The 26,454-nt window shown below is 44.4% G+C and overlaps 1 protein-coding gene across 3 annotated transcripts in view; it reads left to right on the top strand.

Annotated features, from left to right (window-relative positions):
* The window catches only part of LAMA1 (laminin subunit alpha 1), a 145,531-nt gene that overhangs the window by 109,594 nt on the left and 9,483 nt on the right, over window positions 1–26,454 (top strand). For all 3 annotated transcript variants that reach the window (XM_064481602.1, XM_031439158.2, XM_031439157.2), the window contains 18 exons: window positions 755–890; window positions 1,407–1,500; window positions 3,007–3,123; window positions 4,652–4,834; window positions 5,137–5,291; window positions 6,622–6,765; window positions 7,488–7,621; window positions 8,464–8,614; window positions 9,320–9,444; window positions 13,782–13,932; window positions 14,595–14,739; window positions 15,230–15,371; window positions 17,676–17,790; window positions 17,978–18,148; window positions 20,786–20,946; window positions 21,770–21,955; window positions 23,125–23,260; window positions 24,573–24,685. In XM_064481602.1, the coding sequence (XP_064337672.1) occupies window positions 755–890; window positions 1,407–1,500; window positions 3,007–3,123; window positions 4,652–4,834; window positions 5,137–5,291; window positions 6,622–6,765; window positions 7,488–7,621; window positions 8,464–8,614; window positions 9,320–9,444; window positions 13,782–13,932; window positions 14,595–14,739; window positions 15,230–15,371; window positions 17,676–17,790; window positions 17,978–18,148; window positions 20,786–20,946; window positions 21,770–21,955; window positions 23,125–23,260; window positions 24,573–24,685 (2,559 nt within the window). The remainder of the gene's footprint in view (window positions 1–754; window positions 891–1,406; window positions 1,501–3,006; window positions 3,124–4,651; window positions 4,835–5,136; window positions 5,292–6,621; window positions 6,766–7,487; window positions 7,622–8,463; window positions 8,615–9,319; window positions 9,445–13,781; window positions 13,933–14,594; window positions 14,740–15,229; window positions 15,372–17,675; window positions 17,791–17,977; window positions 18,149–20,785; window positions 20,947–21,769; window positions 21,956–23,124; window positions 23,261–24,572; window positions 24,686–26,454) is intronic.

The raw sequence follows: 26,454 nt of genomic DNA, 5'->3' as shown, positions 1-26,454 counted from the left end.
ACAAAATTAAGTAACATTATTATCTTTTATTTATAAGTCACTGAATTTTGCCAATCAAGTAGTAACAAGTAATAACGGCTGATGTCTGGTTTGGGAATCACCCAACTCAATAACCTTGGGGAGAAAATGAAGTAGGTTACTCAGCGGGCAAAGATGTGTCAATTGTCGGATTTCATTTTGAAGCTAGAGTGAGCTGGATGAAACCGCACCATTACCAGCTGGCAAGTTCCTCAGTGACTTGCCCACTTATGAGAGTGAAGTTCAGATGACTGAAATATTATCTGATCCTCCTCCAAAACCTCTAGTGAGTTTCATCAACTTGGTGCGCTCCACCTGAGGAGTAAGATTCGGCATTCCTATCTATGCTTAGGAAAGCTTTTTTTAAATTAACAAGCGCATAGCAGGAGAGATTACAACTGCTGTGAACACGCGGTGGCGCCCAAGACACATGCAGGGGCTCTGAACAGAGGCCAAAGAACGCTGAGGGCAGCTGGCGGAATCCGATGGATGGTTTAAAAAAAAGACGAAACAGCAATCATCTCTTCTCTGGGTAATGATCAAACAGCGGTTCTGTGTCATTCTGACAGTGTGGCTACTGCTTCTTAAGGTTACGTTTAGAGTCAGAGGGGAATCCGTACGTTGACCTGGAATCATGGTTCTTCTTGATGCTTCTCTAAGGGGAAAGAAACTGGGAGGCTTTTAAGAATGGTGGCCAAGTTCAATTCAGTTTATTCTAAACATGCTGATTTCATAGTGGCCTTGGAAATGTTAGACACGTGTCCCTGAATGCGACCAGTGCAACCCATGTCGGTTCAAACATCCAGAGTCTGATTGAAGAGTCAGAGAAGTTGGCAAAAGATGCTCTTGGGACTGTGAGCAAGGCTTACACGGTAAGAAATGCCCCCTGGCTTTGTGTGTCCCTGCCTTTTCCGGGCACTGCGGGAGAGTGATCCTCCAGAAGGTGCTTGAGCAAAGATGCAGTGGCTTAAACTTATGCTGGTCAACATTCTTTTCTGGTGGGATCAGTTTAAGGCTCTGTCATCCTGTGACGTAAGTTTTCATTTCCTAAGTTATAAATAATTCTTTATAAAAACTAGGGACTCGTGATGTAAACGGGGAAAATCTCAGTTTCTTAGAACAAAAATGATAATGCTACTTGGTATCTACTTGAGACATCTTTTCTTACCCGTGGTGAAGGTGTCCATTTCATGGCTGGTTTTTGTGTTTATATATTTAAAAACAGCTGTGTTCTTTCTCTTCAGCCATAAATTAGAACATAAACTACACATAAAATAGGACAGCTGACACTGAGCCCAGCTGTCACTGGTTCCGCACTGCACCGGAGGCGGTCTGGATGGAGCTTTCTGCACCCCCAGCGGCCGTGTTTAAGCTGTCCTGTCTCACAGGTCTCAGGGGCCCTGCTTTCTAACGGGAGAGCGGCTCTCCAGCGCAGTGCTGAGCTCCTCGAAGAAGGCGACAGCCTGAGCAGGAGGCACCAAGGTCAGTTCCAGCTGGACTGTGGATAAGCAGAGTGATCATGGACACACCTCTGAGCCACTTCCAGAACATTCTCCTTTCCTGGAGCAATCTGAAGCTTCACATCTCTTTGTGACAGCCATATTCCAATTTCCTATCACAGAAACATCATACGACTTTTAGCGACCCCTGACTGTGCTGCGCCGCGCCTTCAGCCTTCCACAGGCTCGTTGGGGCTTCGCTGGCCCCGGTCCCTCCCGGCGCCAGCCAGGTTGGCTGTGACGTTGTGGGCTGCTCTCCTCGTCTCTCAATGTTTCCCAGGTTCTAGAAGAGTCATATTGTTTGATACTTCTTTTGCCTTCTTCACAGGCCTAATGGAATGTTAGGCTCATGGGAGGTTCTCACTAAACACTTACTGAATTAAATCATAATGATTTATCTAGTTTTTAAAAAATACCTATGCAGTTTTGTTTTTCCTAAGAGTTTCAGTGAGCAATTTTTTGGCGTATGTGAGAGCTCTCCAGTAAGCATAACACAAAATGGCAGGGGGATCTGTTCTGCAACAGAAACATACAAGTTTTATAACATAGTTTAGCTATCACCTTAATATACGCTAATACATCAGAAATAGTGCCCCCTCCTGTAGGAGTAAACAGTGGGCCATAAACAAAGCTCATCCCCACGACTCCTTCCGTGCCCAGTCCTGGGTCCGTCTTCCACAGCTGTCGGATGCGTGGGCTTGGATAGTGCATATTTTTTGTTTCTCCGTGAGTGATACAATTTTGAATTTGTGTCATCTCACGGTATAAAAAGTCCCTGACTCTCGATCATAAAGACTTGACAGGCTGTGGTTTTAGTTTACACAACTAAAGGTATTTCACAGGCCTCAAAATAGTGAACTTTCTGGCAATTAAAGTTTTAGGCAGAACCATCATGTTCCAAAAGGATTTTATCAATAATTTTTAACCAAGTGTTCAGAATCCAAGTGTGATTGCATATCGTGAACAGCAATTTTAAAAGTAAAAGCTTTGATCCAGCAGCTCTGCTCCACTTGAAGGAGCTGAGCTGAGTGCCTGCTGGGCGGTGAGGAGGGGCCAGGAAGGAGGGGCGGGCGCTGGGAAGCAGGCGGGGGGCTGAGGGCAAGATTCCCAAGCAGGAGCCCGCGTCTGGGGTTTTACAGCCTAGGGGACAAAGGTGGCCAGGTTAGGTGTGGCCAGGAAGCTAATGAGTCTGATTAAGAACAAATGATTGAAACCCAGTTCTTCACCCTAGAGCTCTAATAAAATGGGACTTGCAATTTAAGAAGAAATATTATTGAGACGGGAAACAAGGAAGAAAAAGTGATCAAGCAAGCTAAAGACACAATTTCTGTGATGAGTGGTGCTAAGTCTTGCTGGAAAAACTTTCAATATCCGGGGTCTCTGGAGGAAGCTGCCGCTTTCATAGATGGGTCAGGAGTGACAAAGAAAACTGTCATCTAGGTAACTTCAGGCCTGGCCTCAAAGAAAACACTTTTTCTCCTTTGAATAGGTATCACAGTAGAACTGAGCGAACTGAAAAGTACTGCAAACAGATTTCAAGAGAATGCTGGTAAAGTTACAAGGCAGACCAGTGAGTCCCTCTGGACACTTAGAGCCATTCCTGAAGGTAAGCGGAAAGGGGTTCTTGATTTAACTAACGTCTTCTCATTGCAAAGCCCTCACATAGGAATGTGAGGAAGGCTGCCTGAGGCCTGACGGCGAGCCCTCACCCGAAACGAGACCAAGACTGACAGTTTTCACTTGCAGAGAAAATGGTTTGGAGGTGGAGACCACTGTGTTTTGTAACTTCAAAACACCTGCACTGACGTAGTAGAATTTTCTGAAAAACAAATGCCTTAGATTCTCTGTGCTACCATATTAACTGCTTACTCTGAAAATGGGCTTGATACGTCCCTAGATAAAAGAAGGGTCATTCAAAGAAGCCAGCAAGTAAAGAAGCTGGGATGTTCCTGCTTTATGGGGAAATGCTGCATTTATTAGAAATGTGGGAAATTAAAGAAGTCTTGCTTGGAAATTAAAGAAATCTTCCCTTGTGAGGCAATAAGCATTCTAAAATAGATCACTTTAATATTGATGGTTTGGAAATGCAGTATTCATTAAAATTTTAAATAGAGTAACTTTAAAAAAGTACAAAACAAGCAAGTCATGCTGCGGGCACATTATTTATTTTACATTCTTTCAACCTTTTTTCTTAGTAAGAATTTTTAAAGGTCTTACAAGATACTCAAACATCTCACAAGTTCTCGGTCTGCTGGCTCACATCATAAGCATGAGAATTACTGGGGCGGTGGGGGGGGGGGCTGGCCCTGGGGCAGTTTGGATTGAGTTCTTACCTTAAGTCAACGCAGGACTTTCTGATCTGGAAGTCTCTTTTTCTTTTCTTTATTTTTAAGGATATGTGGTATATGCTGATCAAACACTTAAAAATAACTTTATTTGGAAGTAGTTTCAAACTTGCCAGAATTTGCAAGAAGAGTAAAAAGAACACATATACCCTTTATCCAGCTTCTCCTGGTGTTAATCTTTGCCCCATTTGTGATTAAACATTTTAAAAATGAATAGGACTATCTTAAAAAAAAAAAACAAAAAACCATCATCCAGATTTTCTAGAATAACTGCATTCTGGTACATCTTTAGTGGGCATTTAGTTTTTATTGTACCATTATGTCAGCAAATACACTTCCTCTAACCCAGGAGACTTCTGTGTCACGCACAGATTTAAATTCCCAAACCTTCTTATCCACAGGATGAAGGTGTTTTAATGACTCTGAGAAGGGAGTGACAGGAAAGAGACCAAGAAAGAAGTTTAGATTATTGACATAGGATGCTGAACACAGGACAGTTAGTGTTGCTTTTATGATCTCACTGTGTATTGAAATCATACTTCAGTACAGAGGGTGGTCACCCAGCCTGTTTCATCCATCCCTAAAAGGAAGCAATAGAGCTTACAATACGCAGCCTTCATGTTGCCATGAAAAAAAACGAACAACAAAAAACAACAGGAGCCCCCTTTGCTCAACAACCAATAAGAAATTCTGTAACATGTTTCTGTGTAAAAGGACATTTGCTGTGGTTTTATGGTTTTCCGTGTGTATAACCACGGGAGTGCATGCTCGCATATAAATGCATCTCAGGTATCAGAGACAAAGGAACCAAAATCAAAGAGCTGGCCGCATCTGCAAATCAGAGCGCTACGAGCACGCTCCAGAACATCGCGGGGCTGAGCCAGAAGCTGCTGAATACGTCGACCGACCTGTCCAGGGTTAACGCCACGTTACGAGAAACTGACGACCTTCTCCGTGACTCCTCGGTGACTAGTAGGTCGTGGTCTCCCTTCCCATTTGGAAAGTCGGCCTCGTGCGGTTTGAGCTGGCCGAGGGGCGCAGGGTGCCCTGTGCACAAACAGCAGTTTCAAAGAATAAAAATGCACCAACATCTGGATCTGCATTTATAAAGACATGGGCCTTGGGCGATGCCTTGTGCTGGTGCATTTTTCATGTACTGACCGAAGTTTCAAGGATTTGATTATGAGGATATTCTATTTAACCCTGGGCATTAGTAACAGTTCATTCTCTTGTTTCCTCCCTCCCGCCTACTTTCTCGCCACTTCCTATTCTAGCTTTGTTAGCAGGAAGAAAAGTCAAAGATGCGGAAACACAAGCCAACCTTCTATTTGATCGGCTGAAGCCTTTGAAGAGGCTAGAAGAGAACCTGGGCAGAAACCTGTCTGAAATCAAACTGCTCATCAGCCAGGCCCGGAAGCAAGCGGCTTCTGTGAGTGTGGGGCCCCGCGACCCTCAGGAAGCCCCCTCGCCCCCAGCCCAGCCGAGGCTCCCGTAACTGCAAGTCCCAGAGGCCTCCAGGACAGATACTCTGTCACACTTCTACTGACCAGCTCTCAGTTGTCCCAGATTCCTCACAGCCCTGTCTCCGGTGTACTTAAAGCCTTGCGTTCTAGATACTTAAGTGCATTTAGGTATATTTAATTAGTCTCATTTTCTTTCATTTCTGCTTTTGTTCACATATTTCAGAATGTTGTTAGCACAGAGATCTCTGTGTCTTTATGGCAACTGATCACTGTAGCCTAGATATATAGATTCATAGAGCCACACGGATTGGCTAGATGGGCAGAACACAGTCCAAGTGCTAACATCACGGTGAGTTGACATCATTTTATCAACTTGGTTTTAATAATCCAAGTACTCTTCAGAACGTCTGTGCAGTGTGGGCCTCACCTTTAGGATTCTGACAAAACAGCCTGTATATACACGTGAATGTTGCACAAATCCAGGTCACTAACTGCATAAAACACTCGACACCCCGAGGAGCACAGCCTTGAGAGACTTCCCGGCTGTGCTCGGCCAGTGGCCCTGGCCATGCTCCAAAGGAGAGGCGTTTCAGGGGGCTGAGACTTGAGAGATCATTGTCTGTCGTGCTCCTGGGGACCTACAGACAGTAAATGTGACCTCTGGTCTCATGTTTATCCCCCTGCAGCTTCTAGCCAAGAAAAAGGAGCTCTGGATTCTTCGATCCCCAAGTGACCTCACTTTGGGTAAAAGGCTGTAGGTTTACAAAAGCTCTGGTTTCCATCGTTTTAGTTCCAGTCACCAAATAAACTTGGTTCCAAGTGCTCTGGTTAATATAAACTTACAATCTTGAAGGTTAATAGAAGGAATCTTATCAGGAAGCTATGTACGGGAAATAACTTCTCTGTAAATGTTTGCTGAATGAGTAAGTGGATTAGCCCTGCATTAATCCCACGAATGATCACCAAATATCCTGTGTGTCAGGTGAAGATTCCAAGGTGCTTTGGATAAGCTCCTTGTCTAGAAGGAATTAAATCCCACACAAGAGTTTTCAACATAAAATAATCTTCTAAAACTCCAAGACTGACTTTTCTACATTAAAATACCTTACCAAGTAAGTTTCATCTCCATCTGATTTTCACTTTATGAGACACACAGCACCACGTATTGTGCAGAGGAACCTGCATATGACGGTGAGGACCCAGAGCAAGCAGCACTTGGGGACTCCAGCGTGCCGCCAGTGCGTCTCCCTACGTGATTTTTAGGGACTTACAGACCCTTCTCTTTTCCTCCTGCAGATCAAAGTTGCGGTGTCTGCAGACAGAGACTGTATCCGGGCCTACCAGCCTCAGATTTCTTCCACCAACTATAACATTTTAACACTAAACGTGAAGACAGGCGAGCCCGACAACCTCCTCTTCTACCTGGGGAGCAGCAGCGGCGTGAGTGTGACGCGCAGGGGCGATGCCGAGTCTCCTAGGGTTGGGGGTGTATTTTCTGAATTGGTACTTTTTAGGTTAAAAAAAAAAAAAAAAGGACTTTGTGAAATCACTAATTCTTCTAAGGGAACTAATCTTTTGCTAAACTGGTAATATTAGATTACAAGTAAACAAACTACAAAACAGTGCCTGCTAGGAGGAAAGTGACGTTTATGGAAGGCGCCCCCTTCTGCCATCTTAACTGTGAACTGTGAGAGCGGAACTTTCCATAATGTCTTCTGTGACCCCTGAAGTCACGGAGTTTCGCTTTGGGTCCGTGAAGTTCATCTTGGTGGCTGTTGCCAGGCGTGGAGGCGCGCACCCTGAGGGGCATATCACAGCTGTCCAGCTTCCCCCAGCCTGCCTTCCCTCACGACCCGGGTAGAGGCTGGTGACCCCCGCAGAGCTCTGAACTTCATGGGAGGCCTCATGCAAGGCCATGCTGGTCAAGGGCGGCAGGGCACTGATGGCCGACGGTGGCCACCATTTCAGTACTCTGGGTCACCCTCCAGCTCCAGGGAGGGGAGCATTTAAAGACAAAGGAAGATCGTTTTGGGGGGTTTTGCTTTTTTTTTTTTTTTTTTTAATAGAGAAAATGTTGTAAGAACTCATTCTTTAAAGTGTTTTGGTAGTCCTGCAAACAGTCTGGCACGTGAACTCATCCCAACTCGTACCCCACACCCCAGTCTGATTTCCTGGCAGTGGAGATGCGGCGAGGGAAAGTGGCCTTCCTCTGGGATTTGGGCTCCGGGTCAACACGCTTGGAATTTCCAGACTTCCCAATTGATGACAGCAAATGGCACAGCATCTATGTGACCAGGTAGCAGAGAATGTTTTCTCTGGGCATCTCTCTCTCTCTCAAACTGCATCTTATACGTAATTACATGTTTCTAACATCATAAAACTGTGTTTGAATTTCTGGGAAGTCAGATTATTGTGAAGGAATACCTGGTTTAGATTAACTACAGAAATAAGCTTTTTTTTTTCATTATTAACAAAAGAATAAACTTTGTTACCAAAACCAAAAATTAGAAGAAAGTTAAAAGTTTGTTATGTTTTGAATGTTAGGTCTAAGTCTAAGGCAGCCAGCCCAGGTCAGGGTTTTCTCCCGGTGGAGGGGAGTCCAGGGCCGCACAGCACAGGTGCCACGTGTCAGCCGTGGTACAAGTAGGAGAGGTCGGGAGGTGTGGGTACCGGTGCGAGGTGCATTTTCTCCCAATTCAGGCACAAGGCAGAATTCTTCCTTTAAGAGCTCCTCTCCAGAGGCAGCTACTACTGAGCAGCTTTAGGTATATCTTTTCACTTTTCTGTAATATTACAGTTCCTCGTTGATGTGTTGGGAATTTCTGATTTTTACTTGGTTATTTTTAAAAATGGGGCAGTAGTAAGGGCAGTAGACTGTTCCAAGTACATTTAGTCCATTATCTGTAACTATTTTAAGCAAGGAGGTAACATGATGGAATTTATGTTTTAGAAAGAATATTCCATGAGATTTTGGACTGTACACTACGGGTTGGATGGGCAAGACTGGAAGCAGGGAGACCAGCTGGGGACGAGGGGAGAAGCAGATGGAGGCTGCGTGTGAAACAGACGTGTGTGTACATGGACTGACTTGCAATTCTGAAAGTGCTTTTTTTTTTTGCAATTCTTTGTGACCCTTAGATTTGGAAACATTGGTTCATTGAGTGTAAAGGAAATGAGTGCATCTCAGAAGCCACCACCAAAAACAAGTAAATCCCCTGGAACAGCTAATGTTCTGGATATAAACAATTCAACACTAATGTTTGTTGGAGGGCTTGGAGGACAGATCAAGGTAACCTGAACTTTCATCCAAACAGGACTCATCGCTGATCTCACCAATATATAAAACGAGTATGTTTAAATTTTTGAAGATACTCTAGGCAGCTCAAGATTTTCCTGTTTCTGTTATTTTGCTTAATCACAGTTCATCTGCAGAGTTACGCTGGTTTTTAAAGGCTCATGCTTGATAGTATAAATGGAAAAGAAGCCAATGGTTCATTTTCCTATTTGGGTTTTTTTCCCCAATAATAAGAGAGGAAATTCAGTATTCCACATCAATTTCTGAAAACTTCCTTTATCTCTGTTCTCTAGTGGAAGACATACATTTTATTAGACCAGGTATCCTCTCACCCAGTAACGCTGAGTCCCCTGGGCTTGGCTCAGTGCTCCGAAATGAGACAGGGTCTCAGGTCCTGCCAGGCCCTCAGCGCTGCCCGCGTCCCCTGGGTGTCTGCTTGCTCACTTGTCACAGGGCCTTCTCTCCAGTCACCTTAGTGACTGAGACACCTCTGAGGTCTTGTCCTGCTGTCATCATTGCGTGATTCCAGTTCTCAACTGAAAGGAAGTCCAGTGATTACAAACTGGCTATTTTTCTGGATGTTGTTTTCTCAAAATTTTGGATCCATTAGATTTGGGCTCCCAAGGAGGAGTTCTGTGCACTTAAAGAACGTATTCCTCTTCACCAAATCTATGTGCACTGTGTTTCTGTTTACCTTAGAAGTCTCCTGCTGTGAAGGTTACTCACTTTAAAGGCTGCATGGGAGACGCTCTCTTGAATGGACAGTCGATTGGCCTATGGAACTACGTTGAGAGGGAGGGGAAGTGCCACGGCTGCTTTGGAAGGTAACGTGCCCCGCGAGGAGCGCAGGAGTCTAGGCTATTGTGTTAGTCTCTGAGAACCGTGCAAGGAACTTACGGGCACGTGGAGGACGGATAGTCTGTGATGTCGGGCATCTTACTGCCAAGGATACCACGGAGCCCACTTACCAACAGAAACATGCATATCACTTTTAACCCTTAAAAAGAAGTACTCTTTTTGCTGTGTCTTGTACTGTGTGTTTTAATCATGGATCATAAAACTGACAAGCATCAGATACCTTTTCAAACTTCTGTCTCGAAGAGCCACAACTAAGCCTAGGGTAAGTCACCATGTATCTTTGTGTTGAAAACACCTCCGAGGATGAGGGGTTTTGTCTGTGCTGTCAGTTTTTATAGGTAAGTACTTTCTCATTCCCAAGTTCTATCATTCTAGAAACAAAATGCAAAATAGAAGGCGTTTAATAATGTAATCTCAGCAAACACAGTGCCCCCTTGATTACTTTCTAATAAAATAACCGCACCCCTGTGCATACAAGACCTGGTCTCTAGCACTTTGGTATTTAAGACAATAGGCCGCCTCTGCCGTCAGAGCAACGTGCCACCTGCTGTGATGGCTCCCGCCTGGTGGGCCGCTCTGGCCAGACACATACCTGTAATTAACAGTGAGCTGGGACAAGGTCAGTTAAAAGCAATTCTCACTCCATTTAGAAACTCGTTCATTTTCACCGTCAAGTCTGTTTTCTCATACGGCCCACAGCTTGGGATTTTGTAGTTTAAACCTTTTATTTGCCACTCTCCTTCCTTAGCTTGCTTTAAAAGTCATGAACAGAAGCTTGGTTATTGGAGCCTTAGGACCAAAAAGAATACTAGGTTTGCAGTCTTAAGTTTCTCAGGCTCCTGGCCCAGGTCTCCCACCAAATCTCTTGGTGACAACTTTGAATTGTAAGTCACTACACCTCACAAAGGCTTATTTTTTCTTCCAGAAAAGGAAAACAGTAATCATGCTTGTCTTACACACACCCCACAACTATAATGATGAACATGTAACATGAGGTATATGAAAATACTTGCTAAATTTGAAACACTGCACCAGTGTTCACCTCTGATCTCTCTGCAGTGATAGTCCACTGCTTTTAAGGAAGATGTCTCAGGATTATTGTCTTGACAGTAATTATGTAAACTAAGGTTTTATAATTGGCAAATATAATCAATCAGAAGTGATACTTCCACGTGGAGTATCCACGGCTCTGGAACTTGGGGAGAGGGAGCATGTGCATTGAGGCTTTCTGCTTGGTCACTTTTGCTAGCATGGAAGGAAGTCTTCCCCGCAGTTAAGTAACTAACATGAAAAATGCTGCAACCCCTGGACTGACCGCAGACCGTCAGTCTTGTAGAAAGTTGTAACAGATACTGAGTATTTCTCATATGGAAAATGTCCCCCTACTTCAGCTGTTATGACATCCCCGATTTTCATCAGTCATTTTCAGGGTTATTCTAAGATCACTGACCTCAAATTGCAGTAGTGAGTGAACTCAGTGATTGCTGGCTCTTATCTTTTTTTTTTTTAATTTATATATATATATATATTTTTTTTTAATTGAAGTATAGTCAGTTTACAATGTGTCAATTTCTGGTGTGCAGCACAATGCTTCAGTCATACATGAACATACATATATTCGTTTTCATATTCTTTTTCACCATAAGTTACTACAAGATACTGAATATAGTCCTCTGTGCTGTACAGTATGAACTTGTTATCTGTTTTATATATATTAGTATCTGCAAATCTCAAACTCCCAATTTATCCCTCCCCACCCCCCCTCCCCCTTGGGTGACTGTAATTTTGTTTTCTATGTCTGTGAGTCTGTTTATTTTATAGATAAGTTTGTCTTTTTTTTTTTTTAGATTCCATATATAAGTGATATCACATGGCATTTTTCTTTCTCTTTCTGGCTCACTTAGAATGATGACCTCCAGGTCCATCCATGTTGCTGCAAATGGCATTATCTTTTCTTTTTTATGGCTGAATAGTATTCCACTGTATAAATAAGCCACAGCTTCTTTATCCAGTCATCTGTCGATGGACATTTAGGTTGCTTCCATTTCTTGGCTAATGTAAATAGTGCTGCTGTGAATACTGGGGTGTTATGTATCTTTTTGAATTAAGGTTCCCTCTGGATACATGCCCAGGGCTGGCTTTTCTCTTTTGTTGGAACAAAAAAGTCAGTTTTCTGTGTAGACACAGGATTTGTTCTCCTTGAGAACTGCCCTCCCACCAGATGTCTACCCATTTCAGATGTTTGACTGAAAGATGAAGGTTGCCATGGAGAGGAGGGGTTAATCCTGGAAGTAGCTTTTTTTGGCAGAGGGTTGCATGGAGCCAAATGGGTACTTTAGTACAAATTATCCCCATTCTCGTGGTGAGAGCTTAGATCAGAGCCGTCTAGAGTCATGGGAATGAGAGCTGGGAGGGACGGCACCTGCCAGGCCTGCCGACTGCAGGGCTCCCCCTGTAACTGCTGGGCACTAGAGGGGAGCCATCCGTGAGGTGCTGTGGTGGACCCTGCTGTCATTCGTCCTGACCTCTTACTCAGGCAGGGGCCTGGAGCTGCCTTCCTGTGGCCCAGCTGGACAAAGGTATCTGGGCTGACTGGAGAAGCAAGCACGTGGGCCTCATGTTTTAGAAGGGGAGCCTGATCCGCAAGGGGACAAGCCCCAGTAATATATCGCTGACCCTGGGGATGTGAGCCTTCTCAGGAGAACTGCCTTCAGTCGTTGCGTTATTTGCATTCATCCCCCTCGGTGGCCATCTCACTAGGGCAGGCCCTGCTGAAGTAGGGAAGCAAACATCCCACGTTCCTGAGAACAGAAAACTCATGAGCTCGGGGGGGGGAGGGGCATGTACAGTGGGACAAAACAGATTTCTGGAATTCTGTTTGAAACCTGGCTTCATCATTTTCTTGGTTGTGTTCTTGGACAAGAAATTTAATCTTTGAGGCTCAGGTTTTAGTAGGAAAATGAGACCCTACTGAGGACCTCTGAGTGCAGCAGAATAATCCACGCCAAAAACGGAGTGCACATTTGCTGTGCCCCAGGCACTGTTTAAAGAACTTTACATGTATTAAATCAAGTACAGACTTTCCAGAGAGGTTCTATCTCTGTCCTTATCTTATAGATGAAGGGAATGAAGCACAGAGAGGTTAGGTAACTTTTCCGAGGTCACACAGCTAGTAAGTTGGAGAGATGGGATTTGAACCCCAGCAGTCTCGTTCTAGAGTCTGAGTCCTCAGCCACGTGAAACTGGTCAGCCAAGAGAGAGAGCAATGGGGGCAAGTTTCTAGGAGGCCAAGGATTTAAGAATTAAATAATGGAGAATTAGGCCCTAGTTTGTGTATGCAGACTGCATTTAAGTTATACTTCCTTATAAGAGATCTCAAGACAGAAATTTTTAGAAAAAGCAGGCCTAGAGGAAGCTATAAATTTGAAACCTCAGGTTTTACAAAGCACTGCTATATTTTGTTTTGTTTTGTTAGTGGAAAAAATTTCATTTTTGGGTTATTCTGTCTCTGCTTAGAGATTTGGCACAGAGTCTGGTTATTACATGTTCAACTGGGAAAAGTACAAATGCATAATACCCCCCTAAAATCCAAGTTTCATTTTCAAGGCCTATGGTATTCCAGAAAAGTACTTTTTAAACATAATGTTCCAGATGAAGTTACTTTGTACTTGAAGAGAAAATCAAGTCAGCCTTTTGAGGTGTGGGGAAAACTGGAAAACACTTACCTGAGAAGTGCTGGGGTCCACAGTACATACCTGTGTTGTAAGCTCATCTTACAGACTGTTTGTTAATTATCTTTTTGTAAAATGATCCTCCTGTTGCATTGGTATATATTTGTTTTCCATCATTCGTCCAGCTTAGCTGATGTATTAGTTAAAACCAGCAGAAGGTGATAAATACCAATATAAAAATTATTCTGAAAGCACTGGAAGTAAGAAAGGACAATAAAGAAGCTAGCTATTAAGGAACCTCAAAGTCACGTTAAAGGAAATTTGAACAAACAAAACCTGGCTGCTAAGTGGAAGCATTCATAGTAGTGATCCGTCTTTTGAGGAAATGTCTTTCTAATGAAGTTTACACTGGCTACGTTACCTTTCTTTTCCTTGTAAAGCAACTGGGTGCTTGCCTTGCGCAATCTCACAGGGAGCGTGTTTTCAGACATTATGACTTAACACTTGTTATCAAATGATGGAAATGGCCGCTCCACCACGGCTGCTGTGAGGGAGAACTCGGTAAATACACCATGTGTTCTCCTTAACTGCCTTCCTGAGAATGGCCTGTATTTCCCCTGCTCTGCTTGCAGCCCCCAGAATGAAGACGCGTCCTTCCACTTTGATGGGAGCGGGTACTCTGTCGTGGAGAAGATGCTCCGGGCTACTGTGACTCAGATAATTATGCTTTTCAGCACCTTTTCACCGAATGGGCTGCTTCTCTACCTGGCTTCAGATGGCACCGTAAGAATCTCTGCGGGGCACTGGGCCCTGCGGTGTACGTACAGTTGGGTTACTGTGGGGATATTTATGTTTAGTGAATTTATGCGCATATCCTAACATAATACATACAAACATATGCCACACTATTTCCCCATGTTAAATTATTTATTTTATTAATACAAATTCATTGAAGACCTCTGGAAAATACAGAAGAACTTCAAGTAGAAAACAGCCTTCCTGTTATTATAGGTATCAATTAAACATTTGTTATTAAGTTTTGAGCTGAAGTAAGATGTTTTGTTTTACTTACTCTAACCATGTGGCCTTATCTGAATCCTATCCCTGGAAGTTCACGTTCTTATTCTTATGTGCTGGTGCTTTTTCTCAGTCTTCCAGTTTTATTTCTACAACTGGCCCATTTCTCAGTCTAAATGAAAAAGATACAGAGATCCCACTTGTCTTACTGCACTGTAGATTTTGTTAACTGTGAGTTTATCTCATGTATGTCTAAGTACTATTCCAGCAAGCCTCTGTGGACACATGTAACTTCAGAGCATAGGCCTCTGACTGCTGGGCCAGATCACGTTCTCTCAGTCTGACTGTAGGAGGTTTCCGCCATCCCTGACTTGAAAAGAAAGGGAATCTTGTGATAACAATGGACAACTATTTTCTCTTCTTTACAGAAAGACTTTTTATCCCTCGAGCTGATTCAAGGCAGAGTTAGAGTTACCGTTGACCTGGGTTCGGGGCCTCTCGCTCTTATTACAGACAGACGCTATAATAATGGAACCTGGTACAAAATTGCCTTCCAGCGAAACAGAAAGCAAGGTAAGTGCACAGACGGATGCACAGAATGTCCACTGCCCTCATAGGAACAGAAATCTTTTCCAGAGTCAGCAGTCTTTTTTTACTTTAGCTTGCTGGGTATTCTTGAATGATATTCTAATCAGAAGCCACTCTTTTCTTTGGAATACCAAGGACCAGAATTCACATCTTGCTGGAGGAATGTTGTAATTCTGTGTGTCTGTGGTTTCCAAGGGCATTACTTAACCTTAAATGCTACAGTGGAATCAGGGATCAAATTGAGTCTATTTTCTTTCACACACACCCTGCTACCATTTAGCACGTGTATTCTGGATTTACTGACTTTTGTACAGAGATTTTCATTTGTCCTTTAACAGTTAAGAGCACTCCCTGGTCAAATTTGCAGAATGTAAAAGATTATGTCTTTGTAACTGAGCTCTGTTAGCAGAAGTCTGTGTTTTCTACTGCAGAAAGTGATTTTCACTTTCTTAACTATTCCTTCCATCTCCTCTAGGACTCCTAGCAGTTACTGACGCACAGAACCTTGGCTATAAAGAAACCAAGCAAGGGGAGACTCCAGGAGCATCTTCTGACCTCAATCGTCTCGATAAGGATCCAATTTACGTGGGTGGATTACCTAGGTCAAGAGTTGTGAGGTAGGATACCACACTGCGGGCTTTCCATGCCCCTAATTACAAACCGTCGTAGTTTCCATAACAAGGTCCCACAAACCAGGCAGTTTAAACATCAGAAATGTGTTCTCTCACAGCTCTGGAGGCTACAGTTCCAAAGTCAGTGTCCACTAAGCTGCTTCCTTCAGAGGGCTGTGAGAAAGAATCTGTCCCATGCTTGTCTCCAAGCTTCTGGCAGCTGCAGGCGCTGCTCAGCTTGTAGATGGCGGTGTGTCCGTGTGGACACACCGTCCTCCCTCCGTCTGTGTGTCTGTCTGTGTCCCAGTTTCCCCTTTCTGTAAGGACACAAGTCACACTGCATCAGGACCCACCCTGACGACCTCATCTTAACTTGGTAACAACTGCAGAGACCCTACCTCCAAACAAGGTCACACTCCCTGGTACTGGGGAGGGACTTCAGCGCGTTGTGGGAGGACACAGTTTAACCCACAACATTCTGTTCTGAGTAACATGCCATATAACTGGGCCGTAAAGAAAGCCTTTTGCAGTAAAATTTATGATTTTCTATTTATTGCCCTTAGAACATCTAAAAATTGCTACTGTGCACTGTGTGGAGACCCCACTTTCCATCACACATCATTCTCCTGTCCAGACATTCCAGAGTAGTATCATCTCTTTGGCAGAAAAAAAAAAAAAACTGGTGCTTTGTACAGACTTACCTGGATTCCCTCTTCATGTGACTGGAATGACTGATTTGTATGTGAAAGCTGAGAGACCAGCACCAGCAAGCTGGAGGAAAGACAGAGGAGAGATGCATGTTCACGTTCAGCTTTGGGACTTTAATAATTTACACAGACTTTCTGTGGTTGATTGTCCTCAGTTTTGTAATTCTGGATTGGGGACAAATTAAGCTCTAGGTTTCTTTCACACCATTAAAAAAAAAGAAAAAAGCACACATGGCCAGCAGTCAAGGCCACGTAGCCTCCGGGGGGGGGGGGGGGGGGAGGTCACCAGGCGTCCAGACTGAGTCACTCAGCCCAGTGGTTTTCAAATGCAGGTTTGTAGCAATACCTCACCTTCAAGCTGAGTTCATAAACAGAAGTGCAGCCACTCCAGTAACTAGAGGTTGAGTAGTCCAGAACCCACTTCCTGATGTACCCCTTGCTCTGCCAGGAATTCTGGGAGTTCTGAGGAGTGTGGTTTATAACCAGTCACCACCTCGGTCTTGGAAAGGAGCTCACCTGAACTTCAGGAGAGCTGCCCAGGTCTCAACCCTCCGCCAAGGCAGAGCCAGGACTGGAAGCCTGCCTCCTAGTCCCCGATTCCAGATGTCATTCCCTGACGTGGCGGCATCGGGGACACGCCTGGAGTTACAGGCTGTGTCTCGCCTGTCTGTGCCTCACCGCAGTGGCACGCGGTGCAGAGCCTGGGGAAAAGGACAGACTCCCTCGTCTAGGAAGACCTCTCAGATGACAGACTTTCATGATAGAAGGGTCTTGGGCATCAAGGCCAGACTCCTCACTTACAGTGGAAGAAACTGAGATTCAGAAAGGTTGAAATTTGCCCTAAATCATGTAGTTTCTTAATGGTCCACAGCTCATTGCTGAACACAGAAAAAAGAGATGCGCCTCTAGCAGGAAACCATATTCCTGCAAAGTTCTCCTGTCACTAGCTGATGCTTCAGGGTGTAACCAGATGTTCAGTGATCTCCATAATTCAAAAATGGGAGCCTGACCACATTACAGCCTCACCTCAGCCAGCAGTGTGGCATATTCTGTTGAGAAAAATATTATATTGACTTAGAATCAAAGAAACAGGGTTGTGGATACTCGCAGACTTCACTAAATGCAGTTCGTTCCTTCAGGACGAAGTGGTGTGGACAAGATGACTCCTCTTGTCATGTGATCCTAGGAAATAACCCTGCCCACACTAGTCCTCATGGGAAGTGAATGTCTGCTTTATGTGGAAACTAGATTATATAATTGATGTGCTATAATTTTCTTATGGCAGTGCACTGTCTTTCTCATAATTGGCCTGTGTTTTAGTGAGTATATTTCAATTGTAATGACTATAATAGTTGCCCTTAAAATATTAAAGACACTTTTATCTCGGTAGCCATCTAGGTGGTCAGGCTCACTAAATTTGGTAAGGAGAGCACTTGTTCGACCTGAAGTTCTCAGCATAGAGAACTCCTTCTTAGAGGCCTAGACACTTCTGCAGTGACACATGGAAAGAGATCTTCCTTATTTATAGGTCTGTTTTTATTTCTTCTTTCAAAACTGGAACAAAATCCAAATGTTGTTGCTGTTCTCATGTCCTTCTGTATAGGAAAGGTGTCACCAGCAAAAGCTATGTGGGCTGTATCAAAAACCTGGAAATATCCAGATCGACCTTTGATTTACTCAGAAATTCCTATGGAGTGAGAAAAGGCTGTACACTGGAGGTGGGAAGTGTTTTATTAATACTGGGATGGGTTTCTACAAATGCTTACTGATTAACCAACATAATAAGGTAACAGGTTCCAAAATAGGGTGGGGGGTGAACAGACAAGAGACGGCGGGGAAACGACCGCAGCCTCCGGTGTGGGAGACCATTTTACTTACTTGCTTTCTCGTTTCCTTTGTGACCAGCCTGTCCGAAGCGTTAGCTTCTTGAAAGGCGGCTACATGGAATTGCCACCCAAGTCTTTGTCACCAGAGTCGGAACTGTTGGCAACATTTGCCACCAAGAACAGCAGCGGCATCATCCTGGCTGCCCTGGGCCAGCATGGGGAGAAGCAGGGCCGTCGGCAGGCCCCTGGGGTAAGTGGCTCAAAGGCTCGGGAACCAGGAGCTCAGGAAGGAAATGGCTTCAGGAAACGCTGGATGGAAGATGACCTAGTTGTAGCATTTACTCTAGCTGTGTGCCTCATTGTTTATGGGTGTGCATTTTTAATAATTACTGCTGAGTGTCCTTCCCTTATGAATCATCTTTGTCCATCTTTCTTGTCCAGCTACTAAGAACACTTGCTGTCTGCTTCTAATTCTAACAGCATAGTGATACTGACCCTTTTCTCTGCTCAAACGTTATATATTACATTACTGTAAGATGTACAGATGGCTACATACAGTGGTCTTAATGAAGTACAAGCCACGCATCTGCAATTCAGAGCACTACTCTCTGCTGTGCAAGATGCTTTACAGACACTGCCGTGTGGTGTCACAGCCACACTTCAGGGTGAAGGTGCCTTCCTCCATTCTGCTGAGGGAGAAAGGGCTTCAGGGAGCCTGGTGAACCTGCTGCACAAGGCCATGCAGCTGCTATTGCAGAGCCTGGCCTGGAACACCAACCTGCAGACTCTATAGAGGTCTACCAACGGCAGCTTGGTTTACTGGCTCCACCAGTATTTTTTTCAAGTTGAGATAAAACAGGTTACTCTCATGTTGTGTAAATTTTAAGTGAAATTTTCAGTGGCATTTAGTGCTTTCCAATGTTGTGAGGCCACCTTCTCTACCTAGTTCCAAAACATTTCCTTCACCCACAGTGAAAGCCTCTGCCCGTTAAGCAGTCACTCCCCCCACCGCCACTTTCCCCAACCCCTGCGACCACCAGTCTTCTTTCTCTATCTAGGAGTGACTTTACCGATTCTGTGTATCTCATATAAACGGACTCATACATGTGATCTTTTGTGTCTTTCACATAGCATGTTTTCAAGGCCCATCCACACCGTAGCATGCATAGTCTGTCCTTTTTCACGGCCGAATGATACTGCACAGTATACACAGCGTAATTTGTGGACATTTGGGGTTGTTTCTACGTTCTGACTGTCATGCATAATGTTGCTGTGAACATCTGCATACGAGGATCTGTTGGAGCACCTGTTTTCAGTTCTTTTGGGTATTATACCTCGGTGTAGAATTGCTGGGTCATATGGGAATTCTCCATTTAAATTCTTGAGGAACCATCAACTGTTTTCCTCTGTCAATCTTAAGAGGACCTCCAGTAAATCAGCATCTGCTACTAAGTCAGCAAAAAGGAACAGTGTAATCCAGTGCTGGCAAGGCTGTGTGAAACACTCCCATTTCAATTCTGCCGGTGGACCTCTCTCAGGATAGCAAAAAGTATTAGGAGCTTTAAACATTTTCAAACCTTCAACTCTTTAATCCCATGTTTAGAAATCTTAGAAACAATTTCACAGGCAAAAGAAATAAAATAAAATGTTCACTATGTGTGGTAATAAAAATTAGAAACGACCTAAATTTTTAACAATGAAGGACTAGATCCCACAATGAGATCCTACCTCACACCAGGGAGCATGACTGCCATCAAAAAGACGAGAAATAACAAGTGCTCATGAGGATAAGGAAAGAGGACCCCTGTGTTCTGTGGGTAGGATGTAAATTGGTGCAGCCACTATGGAAAACAGTATGGAGGTTTCTCAAAAAATTAAAAACAGAACTATATGATCCAACAGCTCCACTTCTGGGTGTATATTTGAAAGAAATGAAATCACTATCTTGAGGAGATACCTGCACCCTTCTGTTTATTGCAACATTATTTACAGTGGTCAAGACATGGAAACAAACTGAATGTCTATCAATAGACAAATGAATAAAGAAGATATACAGTGGAATATTTTTCAGCCATAAAAGAGAAGGCATTCCTACCATTTGCAACAACATGTATGAACCTTGAAGGTATTATTATGTTAAGTGAAACAAGTCAAACAGAGAAAGACAAATACTGTATGATCTCATTTATATGTGGAATCTTAAAAAAATCAAACTCATAGAAACAGAACAGACTGGTGGTTGCCAGAGCAGGGGCGGGGAGATGGGAGGGAAGTGGGTGAAGGGGATCAAAAGGTACAAATTTCCAGTTGTGAGATAAGTTCTGGGGGTGTAATGTATAGCCTGATGACTATAGTAACAATACCATATTGTATTTTTGAAAGATGCTGAGAGTAAGAGAATCTTAGAAGTTCTCATCACAAGGAAAAAAATCTTGCCTAACTATGTGAGGTGATGGATGTTTGCTAAACTTATTGTGGTGATCATTTTGCAGTATTTATAAATGTACAATGGTTATGTTGTATACCCAAAACTAATACAATGTTATATGTCAATTACATCTGAACAAAACTGGGGGAAAAGAGAAATAGATCAGTGACTTACAGTGTGACTAGTTGTTAGTACAGAATGCAGCAATATATAGTAAGTATGAAGACTGTCTAGGAATGGAAACCTTTGATATGGGTAGTGACAGTAGCAATAATGCAGAATGTAAACTCTATATAAAGCAGATTAGAAAGTAACATACAAAGGTTAAAACAGTCATATTAGGTGGTGATATTCTTAAGAAATTGCTTCCTTGGTGCTAATATTCCCACATGAACTTCATAAGATGATACTACTTTAAATCACACAGTAATGTCTTTTCTATGGGAATTCTCTGTGCAGTCTTCCCAGCCCTTCCTTTCCATCATGCTAATTGAAGGCCACATTGAAGTGCATGTTAATCCTGGGGACGGAACCAGCCTGAGAAGAGCTCTCCTGCATGCCCCCACGGGCACGTTCGGTGACGGCCAAGAGCATTCCATCTCCTTGATAAGGAGCGGGAGGTATGAAGGCGCCCCAGTAGGAGGCTTGTTTGGTGCTCTCTGCAGTGAGATGACTGGCATAATTAGTATGATGTCATTAGCATTCGGTTTTTGTAGTTCCAAGACAATTCTAGAAGCTTGGTAGACACCTCCTTGGAAATCTGCTTTGCAATATTTGCAGAATTTTCATAAATGAACAATCTTAACCCTGCCATTTTCTGGGCCCAGCATAAATTTTATTTTTGTTGGAATAATTCCGTGTCAAATAGTATTATAATATTAGTAAATAGTGTATATATATATATATATATATATACTATGCTATATACTATATATACACACTATATATAAATATGTATACTATTTACTAATACTATATATGGTAATATACATATAGTGATGGATGTTTATATTTTACATATATATATATAAAATAACGAATGGTGAAACAGTAAATAGCATAGTTAACAGTAAAGTGTAAACAGTGAAATAGTAAATAGTATTATCTCAACATTCCTATATATTTCCTTCTAAACCTACAGACCAACTGTTTTAAAAAGCACACATGGGTATTTTGTCAGGTAAAGAAGTAAAAGATACTCTCCAAAAAGCAGTTGAACTCAATAATACTTAATCACATTCCATTCACTTTTGGAGAATGTTCAGCCTAAGTTTTAATTTTCATGAATCACCTTTTTATTCACACACACGTTAAATGTCATGTTAAATTTTATCTTCAGGAACCTCTTTATTATTCAGCAAGAATTCACTGGAATTACATAATAAAGCGGACAGTTAGTGTTTCCTTACATTTAAAAACTTATTTTCTCCTTTAACCTTTTAGAATTATCACTGTACAACTGGATGAGACAACTCCTGTAGAAATGAAGTTGGGCCCAGCAGCAGAAGGCAGGACAATAAACGTGTCCAACCTCTACATCGGGGGGGTTCCAGCAGGCGAGGGGACCCCCATGCTCAAGATGAGAAGCTCATTCCATGGCTGCATCCGAAACCTGATCTGGAACATGGAGTAAGTGTGCCTGTGCTCTCGGTGTGGTTCTGCCCTTCCTGCTCTCCTAATGCCAAGTACTGACACCAATCTGCAACCTGATTTTATGGTTCAAGATGCACTTTATGATTCGTTCTGTCTTGAGCTCACTGCTTTAAAGGAGACTTTACTAGGCTACTTGCAGCTTCAGGTTTTTAGTGGCTTCTCCTGAAATAATTGTATCTTCCAAAAACTCCCATGTGGAGCTGACCACAAGGAAGGGCAGCACACGTGCCCACGGACATTTATTTCCTCACTCCCCCTCTGCCTGTGGTCAGCATGCTGGGGCAGACAAGCTGTGCTCTGACCTGGGGTCGCGGGAGCAGGATCTGCACAGGAGAAACTGGACGTGAGTCAAGTGTCAGGAGATTGAGGATCCCCCCTCTCGCCTGTGACCTTGAGCAAGGACTTAGATGTTTTACAGTCGTAGTGTCCTTTGTACAGGAACCTCTTAGGAGTCCTTGACATTTAAAAAAATAGAACATCATCTTGGGTTTCAACACAATGATGATGCCAGAGCCTTGGCTCAGTTATCTGTGCAGTTGATAACATTTATTCATCCAGTTGTCTGTTTATTAATTAAGCATCTTCTGCTCCTGAAAGCCTTGAGGCTGGGAATCTGACAGGGCAGAAATGTCTATGTGCTGTTCACAGCCACATCCTCAGAAAATGCCAACAAGGGACGGACAGGGGACATGTTGTAGAATAAAGGGACTTAGGACAAGCGTAGTTCATGACTTCCTGACAAAGGGAAACCTCTGAGAAAGAAGTCAGTGTTCCACTGAGGCCACTGTGCAGCACCGAGAGCCAGAGCCGGAATCTCGCCCTGAGGCAACCTGACCAAGGCTGTGGGAGGAGGTGACAGCATCTGAGCTGACTCCTGAGGGACACTTGGGAATGGCCAGGTGGACACGGGATGGGCTGGGGGCTGAAGGAGGGGGGGTCGGGGGCTACCATTTCAGGCAGAAGAATCAGGAGATTACATAAGGTAGGATTATAAGGACTTCTAGTTACTGTAGTAGATGGTCAATTTGGTTACTCTGAAAGTATTAATATTTTTAATGGATTTTATATTTTCAATAATCAAATAACCTTGGTTCATGTGTTGGCCTGTAATATCTTCATTAATTTTGGAAACACTTTGCACCTAGACTTTTGGATTTCACTAGTGCCACTGGCTATGAGCAAGTGGACTTGGACACCTGCTTGCTCTCAGAAAGGCCGAAGCTGGTTCTTCATGAAGAGGATGGTGAACTCCCGCCAGAGCCCCAGCCTTTACCAAGTCCAGTAAGAAAGGCTTGCTCTAACTATATAATTCAGGTCCAGGAGGAAAAAAGGAGCACCACCCAGAGGAAAAGAAAATGGGGGCCCCATTAGAAAGGTGTTGGGCAAGCTGCAGGAGCACACTGGAGCCATGATGCGGGGGGAGAGGGGTGCTACCTGGCCCAGGAGCCGGGCTGCCCAGGGTCTGAGCAGAGAGGGTCTCCAGGTGGGCACTGGAGCACAGGGAAGACAGGCCCTGCCAGGGGGGCAGGAGGGAGGGAGAAACACTTGGCTTCTCCCATTCAACCTCCAGCCTCCTAGCACTGCCTTCCCTTGGCTGGGAGAACCAGCTGGAAACCACTTTCCAGAGGAGCCTGGGAAGAGTCCCGGGCTCATCACTGTGATGAGAAGCGGGGCAGAGACACCTTGCAGGGGCATGGCACAGCATCCCGACTGCTCGCTGCAATGCTCGGGCGCCTCATGGCTGCCATACAGCAAACTTTGGGACAAAGTCTCTATAAAGATTATCACTGTGGATTTATAGAGACGTGAGATTGAGTATTTATGTAAGCCATTGTGCATATCATTGTTGCTTTGAAAAAAAACTTAATTCATCTAGAAAAGGCCAGTGTTGACCAAATAATTTTAACAGCAGACATTGTTAATTTTCAGTTTTTTTCCCCTTTTTCTGATCTCTTTGTTTTCTTAGTTGAAAGTGTGCCCTCCAATTATTTAGATATTTATGGCATAGTCACGCAAAAGCAGCACCTTCCAAGCAGGACCCATCTTTGAGTTCAGGACCCTTGTCTTGGTAGCATCTGTCCACTCAAGCTGGAAAACTGGGTCTGAGGCCTCATGTTGTCTGGAACCAGGTGACCCGCCCCTCCAGCCCAGCTCCTCCTGGCTGCACCTTGCTCCTGTCCAGGAGGAGCCAGCTCAGCCCGTCACCTGTGGGCATTTAGTTTCCTGGTGTTAGTGCTCTAGCTGCTCCTGAAGCCGCAGACATCCTCAGGCCCTTCCCAGAGTGAGGGTTTCAGGGGGACAGAGGGCAGAGCAAGGCCTCTGCTCCTTAGGCCAGATGAAAACTCATGGGAATTTAGGTGACCTTGAGTGGGACTGAGGTGGAAAACAAAAGCTCTAATTGCTTTCTCAGAGAGAGAATGGGATGTCGAGTAAATTGCTGAAAAAGCCAAAAAAGGTGACATCACTACAAACATGTTTCGTTGTAGGTGCTCTGACACAATTGCTTCTGAGATGTCTTCTTCATGGAAAAATGTGGCTCTGTTAGCGGGGGTCCTGGCCGTGGGTGGCTGAGAGCCATGTGCATGTCTTACAGGGACTGTGTGCCGTGGACAGAGCCCCGGAGTACGTCCCCAACGCCCACCAGTTCGGCCTCACAGAAGGCAGCCACTTCGTGCTGCCCTTTAATCAGCTGGCTGTCAGAAGGAGGTAGGCATTGCTCTTAAGTCCTCATGTGGCGTCTCGTTGCTAGGTGAATCCAGGAGGTATTTTTCAGCAATGGGTCTTTTCCAGAAGAAGCTTTTCGTGTTTTATTATGAAATGTTCAACTTCCCACCAAATGGCAGCAGGGAGAAGGCAGAGAGGAATGCAGCTTCTGTGCAGATCAGATGATAAAACGTGGTTAACGGGGAGGGGGGGTTCCCGGGGTTCAGCCCTCCTCTTGATGTTGGCTGGTTGCTGCCTCTCTGTGTGCATGTAGGAAAGCACGTAGGTCTCTAAAATCACTCTTCCTTCTGGAATCCCAAGGCCCATGGATCTATCACCTGGACCTTGAACCCCAGTCTACAGTCAGCATTCACTGATCTGATGAAACTGTCTACCCAGACTCTTTCACTGTGCCTTCCAAAATTCCTGGTCCACACCCATACCACTCCGCATGTTCCCTCTGGCCCTCATACCTGCCTGTCCCAGGTGCCCTTCTTCCTTCAGTCAAGCAGGCTCACATCCCAGGGATCTCATGGCCAATGCGCCTCAGGGCTCCACAGCCCTCCTGTCTCCTCCTGGGACTCTCTAGCCTCTGCAGCTGATGCCTTCAGCTCTGCACCACAAGAGGTCCTCTGAGATCACTGCCCCACCACAGATCCTGGCTCAATGTCTTTTCTTTGCATCTCCTGCCATCTTTCCCCATGAGTTCAGCAACTACCCAACACCTGATCTTCGAGGTCCCCTGGCTCCGATCTGTCAGAGGTCTTTTCCTCCCTCCTCCCCAGCCACCCTCTCCCCATAGTCATACCCTTGTGTACTTAGGAGTATCCATGCCACCTCCACCATCTCTACTTTAAGCATCCTATTAACCGACCTCTTCCTCCTCCAGCAGATCCTCAACTGCATCAAGACCTCTAAGCCCCTGTGCTCTCTCACCATCATCGCCCCTGTCTCTAGCTCCCACCACACAATGTATCCCCTTAACCAGGTAGTCCTGATGCCATTATCATAGGTGTTCCTTTGTAACCCCCCTTAACCCTCTCATCTCTTCCATCAGGACCCAGGTATAACCCACACTGGGCCTAATTTATGCCAGAACTTGATCTGGTGGTCAGGGCTGCAGAAATGCATCTCTTTCCTACCTGGTTTGACTTTAATGCTGTGGCCACAGACTTCAGATGGAGCCTCCAAACTCTGAATGTAGAGGGAGCCAATACACTTCTCTAATATGGTCACATTTTTTAATAGCTTCTCCTCTTATCTCAAAACTCTTTGCAACCCCATCCTCCCTTCATGCCCAGATGCTGACTTGCATCCTTGAGAAGAGCGAGCCTATTCATCTGTCCAGCACCAAAAAGAGCTCCCGCCTTTGTCCCCAACCCTCTTCCTTCCTTCTTGTCTCCTCCTTGTCTTCCCCCTTGCTTGCCCTCCGGAGCCATCACCTCTCTCCTCTCCAGAACCTGGGCAGCATCTATTTCTCCCTCTTTCACACACAATCCCCATCAGCACACCGGAAGAATCACCACCAGCCCCCATCACTATCAGTGAGGGTAAGAGGAGCGAACACTTGTGCCAGAGACTGTCTCAGGACTTTACACACACACCCCAACTTAGTCCTCATAAATACCCTGTGAGGAAGGTGTTCTCTTCATTTTATAGACTAGGAAGCTGAGGCACAGGCTCAGACTCCGCGGAGCGAGGGCCCAGAATCTTTGTGACTGCTGTGCCTACTTCCTGTCTAGGAGTTCCTAGCTTTTAAAACAGAAACTCCC

Source organism: Camelus dromedarius, chromosome 32, assembly GCF_036321535.1.
Source record: "Camelus dromedarius isolate mCamDro1 chromosome 32, mCamDro1.pat, whole genome shotgun sequence".
In the NCBI taxonomy this organism is placed as follows: Eukaryota; Metazoa; Chordata; class Mammalia; order Artiodactyla; family Camelidae; genus Camelus; species Camelus dromedarius.
Note: the sequence above shows the minus strand (reverse complement) of the source record. Positions and strands in the feature narration are given on the sequence as shown.